This window comes from Endocarpon pusillum (genome assembly GCF_000464535.1).
Source record: "Endocarpon pusillum Z07020 unplaced genomic scaffold scaffold344, whole genome shotgun sequence".
Lineage (NCBI taxonomy): Eukaryota > Fungi > Ascomycota > Eurotiomycetes > Verrucariales > Verrucariaceae > Endocarpon > Endocarpon pusillum.
The window spans coordinates 634,958-648,079 of NW_006916325.1; the positions used below are offsets into that span (position 1 = coordinate 634,958).

Genomic DNA, 13,122 nt, shown 5'->3' on the forward strand with positions numbered 1-13,122 from the left:
CGAGGAAGCAAGATGTCTACTTTAGAGTTTTTGAATGGAATTTTTCGATTGATGTCTCAAGGCTAAGCTGTACGCTGTCTGAGCTATTGCAGCTACAATCACCCATTCGCGCCTTGGATGCGAACAACTTCTTGATTTTGAAGCAAGTAACTCGGTAGCTCCATACTTACTTGTGTGCACGTGATGTGGACTGCGTGAGCAAAAAGGAAGCAAAAGACATGTTGTGAAACGTTGCAGTTTGTAAGTAGGCCTAAGCCGAGCCAAGCAATCTCGTATCCTGAGCGACGCATGCTAGTACTTGCTCTTCAATCATCTCATGTGATGACAGAGTCTGTGTTCGGACTCGATGGATGCTCCCATAGCCCTGCCGTCATTTCCTCTAACTCTCTCCGATATTCTTTTCAGCCTCCTCCGCTAGAACGCGTCGATGGGGTATCTTGTGTTGTGTGGCTGAAGTCAAGCCCCCTCACCGACAACGATCGTGTCATCAGCCTTCTCGATCGAAACAGCGACGTTCTTATCGTCGGTAGCGACGGCGATAGTGTCTCCTTCTTCCTCCTCGATGGCGATCTTGAGTGCAGCTTTTGCAGTCTCGGAGGCCGCAGTAGATCCAGCAGGACTATTGGTGCCGTTAGCGTTGATAGCAATGAAGCCGTCTACCTCTAGAGGTTCGTTGTGAGTAGCTGTTATTTCGGCGGCAGCATCGTTCTTGCTGGCATCGGTCTTGGCTGGTTTGTCGGTCCTCGCACCCTTGAAGACCTTGTCGGCTTTCTTGTCAATCTCCTCTTGGCGAAGCAAGGCTGCTTTAGCGTCAGCTTCTTCCTTGTCTGCCTTCTTGATTTGCTGCGCAGCAGCCGGCTTGCGGGGAGCCTTGGACTTCGGTGGTGATTCAGTATCTCTGTTGGGAGCAGGAGATGCTTTTGCTGCTGCTGCCTTCTTGGTTGGAGTCTTCTTCGCTGCGGCCTTCTCAGCTTTAATTCGCTCCTTTTCGGCTTGCTTGTCAGCCTTTTCTTTCTCTTTCGCGGCCTGCTTGTCAGCTTTTCCTTTCTCTTTCGCGGCTATCTTGTCTGCCTTTTCTTTCTCCTTTGCAGCCAGCTTCTCTGCCAGCTTCTCTGCCTTCTCCTTTTCTTTCGCTGCCTTTTTCTCGAGTGCTGCAGCTGAAGATTTGCGTGGTGTCTTCACCGGTGTAGGCTTGACTGAAGACTGACCACCATCGCTCTCAGTCTCAGTGGCTTCCTCATCGCCCTCATTTTTGACCACGGCTTTGGCATCAACGGACTTGCGTTTTTTAGCAGGAGGTGTTTCGTCTGCATCACTGTCATCGCTACCGGCCGCTGCGGTGGTTTCTGCCTCTTTCTCTGCCTTGGTTTTGCGCTTCCTAGGAGTAGCCTTTGACGTGGGAGTGACAGGCGTCTCCGGGAGGGTAACAGTAGCAGCCTTGGCGGCATTCTCAGTGTTAGGAGTCTTCGCAGCTTTCGGTGCAGCTTTCGGCTTTGGCGTGGTAGGAGCAGGCTTCACCTTGGCCGAGACTGGAGTTGGAGTCATAGAACCAGCGGACATGTCATCTGCAACGGAGGTGGCAGTGACAGGTGTGACCGGAGCATTTTCATTTGTCTTCAAAGCAGTAGAATCATCCATGGCTGCATCGTCGTCGGCATCGGCAACCTCGGTCTCGGTCGTAGCGTTCTCGTCAGTATCTTTGACATTCGCCTCAGCTACTTCCTCACTTTCACCATCCGTGTTTCTTGCGGGGCTAGCAGCAGCTGACTTGTCGGACACGCCGTTAGTACTCGCGACAGGTTCAGTTGCAGGTTCCTCATCATCACTTTCGGCCTTCAGCTCGCTCTTCTTTGTAGGAGTTTTCTTAGCTCGTGGAGTTTGGGATGCATCTGCGTCCTTCTTCTTGCGAGGAGTAGCGGGCGGTTTCACTTTGGCAGCTCCAGTGTCAGATACAGCACCACTAGCTGGGAAGCCGTCTGGAAACAGCTTCTTCCTCGTGCTCAGCCACGCGTTGTTGGCCCTCTTGGTGTTCGGCTTAGTGGAGTCATCCTTTATGTACCATTGCATTTTCTCCGCGAGTTTTGCATAGTCGACCTATACCAAGCCGGGTCAGAAGCCATAGACTATGGGAGGTCAAGAGTAGGTTCGCTTCCACGTCACTCGTATTGAGCGCAGAATGCTCTCATCGCCATAAGAATAGCCGATATGAAAACTATATAGCAGGAGCATGACTGCGTGCGCGACGTACAACAAACAAGACAAATGAAGCGTGTAAGAACGACAAGATAGGCGTTGTCTGAACCACTGAAGATCGACAGCGAAGTGGACAAAATGAACACCTAGAGTGATTGGAAACTCATAGCGAACAGACTGCACCCGACATGGTAGGCATTTCAAAGAGGAAGCATATCGAACTCACATCGAATCCACCCTTCAAGCTTTTAAAGGCGTTCATGATGAGCTTCTGATCTTGGAGAGTGAGACCAGCCAAAGGGCCAGCTTGTTCAGCCATCTTGAGTGGGTATGCGAAGCAATGACGGTTAGGTTGTGGGTGTGATAGTTTTGTGAGATATTCTGTGAATGTGAATGTAGAAAGAAGCGGGTTATGGGGTGACGGAATCCTCAGTTGAAAGTAGGTTGGCAGTCAGAATGACAGGAAAAAGCCGCCCTTTTGTGGAATCCGAGTTAAAGTTGTCAGGCAGGAATGGTAGTGAATTTAAGTAGAATATGCCAAGTCCTTTCACAAAGCAGGATCTGGCGGTGTTCCCTCTGAGGATGAATTGAGAGGAGGGCAGAAATTTCGAAAGTATGCATCGAAACGTTCTGTTGCTGGTCGAATGGTCTAGCGCTGGAAGCCTGGCGGTGTTTATATTACTTCGATGATTTTACCTTGACCTCATTTTCCATACGCATTATCCTTTTGTATACATTTCCCCAAATGCCTGGTACCGTGTCCCTCGCTGCTTTGCCAGTACCGCTCCTCTGGTAGACAAAGAATCGGGTTGGATTCCGTCGAAACCAAGTTCCCCCATTTACCCTACTGCCCACCCATTCGAAGGTGGTTGCTGGCCATTGACCCTTTCGCGGTACCAAGTCAGCTATATTTGCCTCCACTTGCCCGGTCAAAGCTGTTGCCCTCGTGAAATGAATTTGCAACAAGGCATTTTGAGGAAGATTTCTGGAATAATCCAGAGCAGTGCGAGGAGATTGTCGAGCATACGGAGGTAGTATGAGATATATCCACGATACAAAGGGACGTGCTAGAAATCTGACTAGGAAGAACGGGCCTGTGGTGACCACGACGACTGAGAGCTGTGTCAGTGACCAGCCATTACATCCAGTTTGATGTAATGCATACTCAACGGTGCTGTCCACCAAGGGGCAGTATCATGGAGATAATAAGCTGGAGCCATTATTATGAGACCAAACGCTGCAGCAACGATGGTTGAGACTCGTAGTAGCGCTATGTAATTGGTTTTTCCTAAGCCACCATGGTATATCAACAGACGTTCTTTAAAGACTGCGGCACGTCAGCCTCCATTTTTGACCATTCGAAATCTCTCCTCCTTGCTCACCTGGCTTCTCCGGAGCTTTTGGTGGCCTTCTCGTCTCATACTCGATCTGTAGACGTTCTTTGGGCGAGAGCGTCAAGCCTGGACTAATCTGAGCTTTTGGCAGCAGCTTAGCCGGAATGTCCGACCTCCGAGGACGTTCAACGGCACCTGTTTTCGGGGTTTGCGGTACTAGGTTGGTGGAATTGCTTCCCCTCGAATTTTGTTGGGCACGCGCTGGTGAGTATGGCTGAGCGGCGCCTGGCAGCTTTGTCACTTCCTTGCCTCTTCTCGTGGAATTTGGACGTGAGACTGCTCCGGCATTGTCACGATTTCCTGGTTGAGGAGGAGGAGAAGGAAACGTGCTCAAGGTACGACATCGTGCGCTTGCGAGGCTTGGTGTCCTTGCACAATTTTTGAATGCGAGTCGCATCTCAGAGTGAATAACTTGGAGCATATCTTATTCCCATACTCAACTAATCAGCGGGTCAACCGTACTTGTTGGGTCGATTTTGAGCATCACTGGCCAAAAAAGTGCAGCTGTTTGGAGCTTTACCGATTTGACGCGCCTGGCGCGGTTGGCGGGAGATGCGGGAGATGTGCAACGCAACATCCGCGGCTTGCATGGTTGGCTGCTCCCTGCTACATCTCTTCAAACTCATGAGGCAGCTGTGGGGGCCATGAGAAGAATGTATTCTCATTCTAAATGGTTGAATTTCTTCACAATGATTGACAGATAACAGTGCCCTCGTTGTGCAGCATGATGCTTTCTTCATCACGGCGTTCCTGTTTCGCCCTCGTTTGTCTGCAAATCTACCATTTTGCTAGCTTCAGCACAGCATATTCTACCTTGTCCAACGAAACACTACGCTCTCTTCCTCGGCCTGGAAATCACTTCGATATACATGACGGATCGCTACTAGCGCCGATACTCGTTCCAAGAGTACCTGGCACTTCAGGCTCTGATGCTGTCCTTACCCACTTTGTCAACTTTTTTCGTTCTACCCTCCCTAGCTGGGATATTTCGTTTCAAAACTCTACCTCCACAACACCATTGTCAAAGGGCGCGCAAGTCCCCTTCAGGAATCTGATTGTTTCTAAAGACCCACCATGGGCGAGCCCCGGCGACACCAGCCGCTTGACTCTTGTCGCACATTATGATTCAAAAGTGGAACCTACAGGCTTTATAGGTGCTACCGACAGTGCAGCACCTTGTGCTATGATCATGCATGCTGTTCGAAGCATAGATTCTGCGTTGACAAAGAAGTGGAAAGCCATGCAAGATGAAGGTGTCGATACATTTGGAGACGTGGAGGAGCACAAAGGCATACAGGTCATCTTTCTAGATGGCGAGGAAGCATTCGTGAGCTGGACCGATACGGACAGCATATACGGCGCTCGGTCACTCGCAGAAGAGTGGGACAATTCGTTGCACCCAGCGATGAGTACCTATAAGACCAAACTGGAAAGCATCAGCCTGTTTGTTCTCCTAGACCTGCTCGGTGCCAAAGATCCCAGCATCCCAACATATTTCAAGACCACTCACTGGGCCTATCAGAATATGGCGAGCGCGGAGTCAAGACTGAGAGAACTGGGTCAGTTTAAGTCTGCGCAAGGAAGGACTTGGCTTCCCGAGTCCAAGAAAGACCCTCATACCTCCTCGTCATTCCCAAGCTACATAATGCAAGACGATCACATACCATTCATGGCAAGGGGCGTGGATGTGTTGCACCTCATACCAAGCCATTTTCCAAAGGTATGGCATCGAATTGAAGACGATGGAGAGCATCTGGATGGGCCAACAGTTGAGGATTGGGCTATGCTCACTACGGCGTTTGCTGCAGAATGGCTCGAACTAGAAGGATTCTTCGATAAACCAAGCATGTCAAGAAAAGACGATAATGAGAAGAGGTCAAAGCAAGATGTCATTAGCAAAACAGAGCTATAATGGGTTTCCTCTTCAATGGTTCATCTGCACAAGTACTTCACAATGCGTGGCTTAGCTAAACCCAGTTGTATGTCCTTCGCGTTCCGCCGCAAAAGCTTTTTACAGCTCTTTCTAGGATAACATCCATGTGAGCGAGGCACAGTTGCTCATGCTGTGAATGCCTATAGGGCGCGCTTGAAATGGATGCAAGGCACCAGATATCGTGGCCTTTGAGACATCCGGATATGATTATTCCGTTGTCGCACTCTTTGCGCATCAGGTTTGCGTTACAGGGTTGAAGGACTGTTCGAGCACATATACTGCAGCTTGATTCTGTCCGGCTCTTACACGGACTCTTCATTTTTCCCGCAGAGCAGGCCCCTGATCAAGCTCCTCCCACGGAATTATATCCCAACTGGAACTCAATGCAGCCCACCTCCGTCAGGTTCGAGAAGATGAAAAAGTCTACAGTATCACTGACGCCCACCAGGGAGAGATTTCATACTATTCTCAACAAACACTGGAGCACATACTCAGCTTGCTCCACTGCATTGCCCCTAATAGAGGCAGTCTGAAGAAAGCCGCATAACTCTGGGTATGTCGCTGGCGAACGCAGGCATGTCGTAGAGGCACCGGAGCAGCGAAATATCAAGGTCATAGCCTGTGGCTCAATAAATGAGCACTTGGGAGTGGACGAAGTTCAGTTGTATTGAAAGAGAGGGCGTTTGTACTCCATTGCAATGTCCAGAACGTTTGATCAGCACTCATTCCAACTGAGCAAGTATGACTCTGCTTCAGAAAGGCGCAGACCCCCTGAACGTATTACACGAAGGTGCCGCAATCGACATAGCAAGATCATCTACATCAATTCGAAAGTGGATGGTATCCCCTTGGCTCCGAATGCCTGAATTCTTGGTGTAAATCTAACTAGCACTGTCGTGTACGAGGGCCATACAGACCGAGCATCAACGCCGCTAATGCTTGTGACTATCGGAGTCGGTAGTAGAGAAGCACGAGCAGTGTGTCGATCGAGGATGATTCCGCTTTCTTTCCTGAGACAAGCAAATAGATTATCTTATACCATAGTTGCTATGGCGCATGTAGCGACAGTGCCGGGTGCCCCTTCAGAACAACCAATCTAGCTGTCCCAAGTCGATATCTGCCCGTGATAACAGCCACTGCAACATACAGAGATCAGGCAAGTGCATCTGTGGTGAAATTCACCTGTGAGCACGTCAGGATTCGTACCCTGCGCTCTACCAGATTCGATCTTGCTGTTGACATGGGGGGTATTTATGCATCTTGAATCTGAGCCAGAAGTCCCCAGTGGAACCTGCAGCGGCCTTGTCCACCTGCCTGAGCCCTGGGCAACGCTTTCGTCTCTCTCCAAAACGACCTTTTGAATTCCACCCCAATGCCTCCAGCCAACAGCCACAACGAAAGTCCTGCTATTCCGTTCTATACCTACAATCAAACGTCTGGATGTCGGGTAGAGGCGAAGTCAGGCACCCCTGGTCCCACTGAAGGCGGTTTCGATAAGCACGAATCGTCGACCAGCCCATACGTATGCAAGGGTGGATAATGGTCGGATGCCCGCAAGGGTTTGTGGCGATCCATCGGCCTTCAGTGTGATTGTAGATGGTCCTGCAACCTCTTCGAGAAACATGTCAGTGCTACGTTGAGGGATCGGTATCACAGTGTTTCCCGGCTAGGAGCTGAGGGGAAGTGAGGCGGATGGGTTGCGAGACGGGCGTCTGTAGTAGTGGGTACGAGGGAGATATTTCTTGTGTGTGAACCAAACATTAGCAATCGTGCAGAATGGCGAGTTGGTACGTGGGAACATCAAGACTCATTCCCCTTTTTACAAATCTTGCAGAGTCCGAAAAGAGATGGAACATAAATGCTGATTGTGTCTGACAGTAGTCATACACACAAGATAACCACGACTTTTCCTAGTGATACAATAAGCCTCTGGTGTGGAGGTGCCAATACCCAACACCACTGTAAATCCAGCGCTTTCGCCCAAAACACGAACCATTTTTTGGTATAGACAGCTAACAGAGGTTTAACACGAGCAAAAACTGCCTCTGGACCATGCTTGTCAGGCGCCATTCCACGAACGTTCAGACTGGGCGCCACCTCTATCAGAACGACGTTGCCTCGTTGGCACGATCCCTTCCACCAAGGAACCTCCAGGTGGTAACAGTTGGATCGGATAGCACTTGCTACAGGTGAGGTCATAACAGCCGACCTTGCACGTGCAATCTGGGAGGGGACATCGTTTTCCCGGAGGTAACATGTGACCTTGGTTCTGGCAACATAACGAAGCTGGCACCGGCACTTTGGTCGCCAGGCAGCGAGGACAGAGGCAGCCTGATGTACATGATTCCCGCCACATCCTTAATAGTTTCCCGTCGGTGTAGTTCTCGGGGAAGCACACCAGGCAGCGGCATCCCGGTTCATGGGGAAATCCTGTTTCCCCCGATCGTCGCCGCTGTTGCGGAAAAGTCGAGGCGCCATCTTGTTGTCTTCTTGAAAAAGATACCCGTGGTTGCCATGAGCCAGATTCGGCGGCGCGTCGCCCCTCTCGGGTTGACATTATCGATAATCTCTCTGCAAGAGCCTCCGCACGCTGATAGTCGTCGCTGTGATAGTCCTCGGCGAGAGATCCCTCGACCCCGCGGACTCTGTTGTGCTGTCTACCGTCAAAAAGAGATGCTGAATCCCGTTCCAGCTGCCTGGAAAGATCCAGAGATCCCGCACGCCGCCTCTCCTCATCGGAAGATGGTCGAGCCCGTCGGCTGCCGCGCTCCGACGATGTATCGCGACATTCCGATCGCGTTGGTGGCTGCAAGGTTGACTGATCAGCTTGAGCGAGCCGTCTCTCTTCCTCCTCGGACGCCGATAAAGTTTGGAATCTCACCTGAGTACGAGAGGGCTGTGCACGTTGTACCTTTCCATCGGCAGATGGGTGTTGAGTAGATGTCTGCTGTCGTTGTCGAGAGTTAGAACGAGCGTCCTGCTGCCGCGGATGCTGCGGACCTCGATTGGACGGGGGCGGCGACGGAGGAGGAGATGAATCTGGTCCTGATGCTATAGGAGTAACGGTTCTTCCTCTGCCTACTCTGAGACTTGGAATCACATCTGGTAGTCTTCGATCGATCTGCTGTAAGTTAGCGAGAGCACGAGAACATGGCGCAGACAGCATTAGCGCAGAAGGTCTGAATCGGGCTGTGGCTGAGCAGTAGTCTGAGCAGCCGTACTGGCCGCACAGAAGGTCTTCTGCCTAGCTTTCGTGGGATATCATACCTGTGGAGTGTCTTGCACAGGACGTGTGGCGGAATCATGTTCTTTGAATCTGACTTTTGTAGGGACTGTCCATTTGGGCGCACCGGACGACCTATATCTGGGTTCTCTTGCTTCCTTTCTGTCCTTACTCCCGCCGCAGCCCATTCTAGGTGATGAAGGGCAAATGACGGTGTGCACCCGTAAACAGCTGACGGTAATGAGTGATCACAATCCTGAAAATACTAATTGCAAGATATTCGAAAATGTTGTTTTGGATATAAACATTGGGGATGTTCTGAGTCGACTGCATGTAAATCCCATGGGATGCAAAGAACCTTTCGGACACAAACCATGATAAATAGACGAGCACAAGACATGTGATACTAAAAGACGGTTTTAAGGAGTTCAGCTTGAAGCATGGGCTAGTACTCCTCTGACAGATGTCCATGACCCCAGCAGTACTTTATTCTGCAAGCCACCTCTAGCGGAGTTGAAGGGCGGCGGCTGTCTTCCGGGAAGCTGGGGAGTTACACAATCCACTTTCGAAACAAACCTCGTAGGGAACTATCATCTTACCGGATCCGACCAATCTTCGGATTCTTCTGTCCCTCGATCTGCCCTCCGAGTGGCATTTGGCCACCTAATCTGAGCTGATACAGCATATCCATCTGAAACAAGTCGACGTACGTCACTCGAACTGTCATGCTGCCTGTGACACGATATCCTACCAAAGTGAGGAGAGTTTATTGCTGAGACACAAGCCACAGTAGAAATTCTACCCCAGCAATGTCTCGGAGTGGAATGTGAGGAAGCATTTGGCACTTTGGCAGACGTAAGTGACGTGGTACGTATGCTACAACTGACAGCCTGACAAGAGACAAAGTCCCTCCAGCTCTCAATGGTCCTTCTTCAGAGTCTCTACCACATCTGTGTAGCGGAAGGTTGAGGAAGTCGAGTGGTGTTGCAGCAACGCACCTTTCTCAGAGACCTTTGCCAGGAGGATGCAGCTACGTGAAAGGTATCGATGCAGAATTGACATCCATACTTGCCAGCATCCTGCAATCATCGCCGTCGTTGCGGTTGTGAGGGAGGGTGGGAAGGGGGGTCGCTTCGTCTCTTGGTACACTCAGTGTTTGAACTTTGCAGCAGGATATGCTTGGCGTGTATCCCGCCCCCGTTACATACTAAGTTAGTACTTACTTAGTAAGCCAGAGGACAAAATCCCACATTGTCGAGTACCGCTATGTTAAGCTTCCCCATAGCAGAACACGGGAAGGAAAGCTGATGATGTCCACAGTCTATTCTTTCTATGGTGTTTCATGTTAGTGCTGAGTCTGACCAGGGTGCTCTTCTAGTGCTGGTGTGCCAGTGTAGCAATCCTTGCCCGCTACACGAGCAAGGTATTCAGTGAATACTGGCCAGCTCTGCGACGATCTGGGGTTAGATTGTGGTTCATTACATGCCCAGCACCCTTCCTCCACACTTAGTTAGTACAATCGCCGGGCACATGGTCTGCTATCTCCCAATATGGCGCATGGCGGGTGCCAGGCACCTTGCTCTTAGGAAAATCCCGCTTCATTCTTCTCCGCACCTCAATTTCTTTGCCGAGGAAACCCAGGCGCAATGCCCACGTCACAGGCGAAAGGTAAGCTTGCTTCTTCTAGGAAGCGACACTGAGTAGGGTGGATGGGAGAGGCTTTCGAGCCTCTCTTCTCACAGTATGCAACCTCCTTTGCAAAGACTACTCACAGTTCCCTTGAAATCACGCATACTACCACCCAAATACTCGCTGAGGAGCACGCCATCCATCAAATTCATCGCCATGGTGCATACAGTTCCTAAGGTAAGTCATTCTGTTCGGAGTGGGCTTGAAGCATTCAATTGATCCGTCTTCCAGCTCAAGGACTCTTCCCTGTTGATAGAAAAATGTTACGTGAACGGCGAATTCGTCAACGCCGCCTCCTCATCGACCTTCGAAGTGCACGACCCTTCCACGGGAAAGAGAATAGGCAGGTGTCCTGAATTCAATGCTTCGGACACGGAGAAAGCCATTTCTGCTGCGGCGGAGGCATTCAAATACTTCCGAAGAATTCTTCCTCGGGAACGATCCCGCATGCTTCGGAAGTGGTTCAACCTTATGACGGAGAACGTGGAAGACATCGCGACTCTTATTACTTGGGAGAACGGCAAACCACTCGCCGACGCAAAAGGTGAAGCTACATATGCCGCCAGTTTCCTCGAGTGGTTTTCAGAAGAGGCGCCGCGTACATATGGCGACACAATTGGGGCTTCCGTTCCAGGGAATCGCGTGCTTACCATTAAACAACCTGTTGGAGTCTGTGGTCTCATAACACCATGGAACTTTCCTGCAGCAATGATTACCCGCAAGATCGGTCCTGCACTTGCGGCTGGTTGTGCTGTGGTGGCCAAATCCCCAGGCGAGACACCCTTCACTGCCAACGCACTGGCTGAACTGTCGCGGCGGGCCGGCATCCCCCCGGGAGTGGTCAACATCATTACTGCACACAAGAATACAGCCGAAGTTGGCGAAACTCTTACGACTTCTCCAATCGTGAAAAAGGTGTCATTCACAGGCAGTACCAACGTTGGCAAACTGCTTATGAAACAGTCCGCGTCGAGTCTTAAGAAACTTTCATTCGAGTTGGGAGGAAATGCTCCATTTATTGTCTTCGATGATTGTGCAGATATCAATGCCGCTGTGGCCGGTGCAATTGCTTCCAAATTCCGCTCCTCGGGTCAAACCTGCGTGTGCGCTAACAGAATCTACGTGCAGAGCGGTATCTATGATCAATTTGCACAGAAGATGGCCGAGAAGGTCAAGGAGTTTAAGGTTGGCTTTGGCTTCGACGTAGGGACCACGCATGGGCCTGTTATCCATGGTCGTGCCGTTAGCAAAGTGGAAGGACACGTCAAGGATGCTGTTAGCAAGGGTGCCCAAGTCGTTGTGGGCGGACAGAAAATGCCAGACCTGGGAGACAACTTCTTCCAGCCTACGGTTTTAACCGGGCTGAAGAACGATATGCAGCTGGCCGGAGAAGAAACATTTGGACCTGTTGCAGGACTGTTCTCCTTCGAGACGGAGAAGGAGGTGGTAGAGCTTGCGAATCAAGCGGAAGTGGGCTTGGCGGGATATTTCTTCAGCAGAAGTGTGGACCGAATATGGAGAATTGCGGAAGCACTTGAGGTGGGTATGGTAGGTGTCAATACAGGGCTGATCAGTGATTCTGCCACGCCCTTTGGTGGGGTGAAACAGTCTGGATTTGGTAGAGAAGGTAGCAAATATGGGATTGAGGAGTATATGATCATCAAGACCATTACGATGGGTGGCTGTGGTGGCGAGCTGCAGAGATGAGTCAGGAAGATTAAACACGAGCATACCTGATGAGAAGTGCAATCCACAACCATTAATTCACATCCTACCACTCGTAACACTGAGCAGTCCCCCAGAAGTCCTCTGGGAGAGTACAGCCGTATACTTAGCAGGAGAAGGCCTCTGAAAACTGTGCCTAAATTACCATCAATGTGGGCTTACTTTCAGTCTAACTGTGATATAATCTAGTTTACATAAAATAAAGTAACATGTTTACTTATCTGAACTTTGGTTGAGTTCCATCTATGTTTCACTGCAGTAGATCCTGATGTTAAGCTTTAACTAGAGCGCTTAGCTGCGGCGACTTGTGTGACACACCCTAAATCGGCCTTCAAGGAACTTGGAGGGTGCACATGGAGGTATACTTTACCCGCAGCCGGACCCTGATAGCGCACGCCACTAATACCACTAGTAATAACAGTACAATAAGTCTTCCTGAGAGTGTTACAGCACGTGAACACGCCAAGCACAGACAGGCACTATGGAGCTGCCTGGCACTCTGCGAAGGAACTATGACGGACTCGGACAGGCGTGGACCCTGAACTACACACAAGGTCACACCTGGACAACGTAATGATCAGAGGTGATCAGGATGATCAATTCTGAGCACGAATCTCCTAGTCTATATAAGCACGCTCACTTCCCAGATAGTTTCATAGTCTTCGTAGTCAACTCATGTTATCAGCTCATACCTAGCTTGAAGACATTCAGAAGTATCTTTGATTGCACCCCTGTTCTATCTAACTAATCTACCTGGACCCAACCTACCGTTGAGACTTGTCTTGACAAGTTGAGCCCTAATAGAGTGCTTATGATTAATCATAATAATTTGTACTACATTGATACACAAATTGTTGAGATCAATCCTATTAAAGTAGGAATCTCAATTATTTAATGCACATTCTATTAAAAATAATTGCTCTTGATTAATCATGATTGTCACGTGTCACGTTGGAAGCAGGCGA

General features: G+C 50.1%; 4 protein-coding genes across 4 annotated transcripts; 3 read left to right on the forward strand and 1 right to left on the reverse strand.

The window, feature by feature from the left end:
- Window positions 1–456: 456 nt before the first annotated feature.
- Window positions 457–2,512, reverse strand: EPUS_00665 (uncharacterized protein; the record flags this gene model as incomplete). The annotated part of the gene is made up of 2 exons (XM_007804694.1): window positions 457–2,094; window positions 2,420–2,512. 2 exons carry the CDS (start codon window positions 2,510–2,512, stop codon window positions 457–459), a joined length of 1,731 nt encoding a protein of 576 aa, XP_007802885.1.
- A 1,802-nt stretch (window positions 2,513–4,314) lies between these two features.
- On the forward strand, window positions 4,315–5,499 carry EPUS_00666 (uncharacterized protein; the record flags this gene model as incomplete). The annotated part of the gene is made up of 1 exon (XM_007804695.1): window positions 4,315–5,499. The coding sequence occupies one exon, from the start codon at window positions 4,315–4,317 to the stop codon at window positions 5,497–5,499; it is 1,185 nt and encodes a 394-aa protein (XP_007802886.1).
- Window positions 5,500–7,572: 2,073 nt separating this feature from the next.
- On the forward strand, window positions 7,573–8,460 carry EPUS_00667 (uncharacterized protein; the record flags this gene model as incomplete). Its single annotated transcript, XM_007804696.1, has 2 exons — window positions 7,573–7,709; window positions 8,133–8,460. 2 exons carry the CDS (start codon window positions 7,573–7,575, stop codon window positions 8,458–8,460), a joined length of 465 nt encoding a protein of 154 aa, XP_007802887.1.
- A 2,128-nt stretch (window positions 8,461–10,588) lies between these two features.
- On the forward strand, window positions 10,589–12,139 carry EPUS_00668 (Succinate-semialdehyde dehydrogenase; the record flags this gene model as incomplete). Its single annotated transcript, XM_007804697.1, has 2 exons — window positions 10,589–10,609; window positions 10,664–12,139. 2 exons carry the CDS (start codon window positions 10,589–10,591, stop codon window positions 12,137–12,139), a joined length of 1,497 nt encoding a protein of 498 aa, XP_007802888.1.
- Window positions 12,140–13,122: the final 983 nt, after the last annotated feature.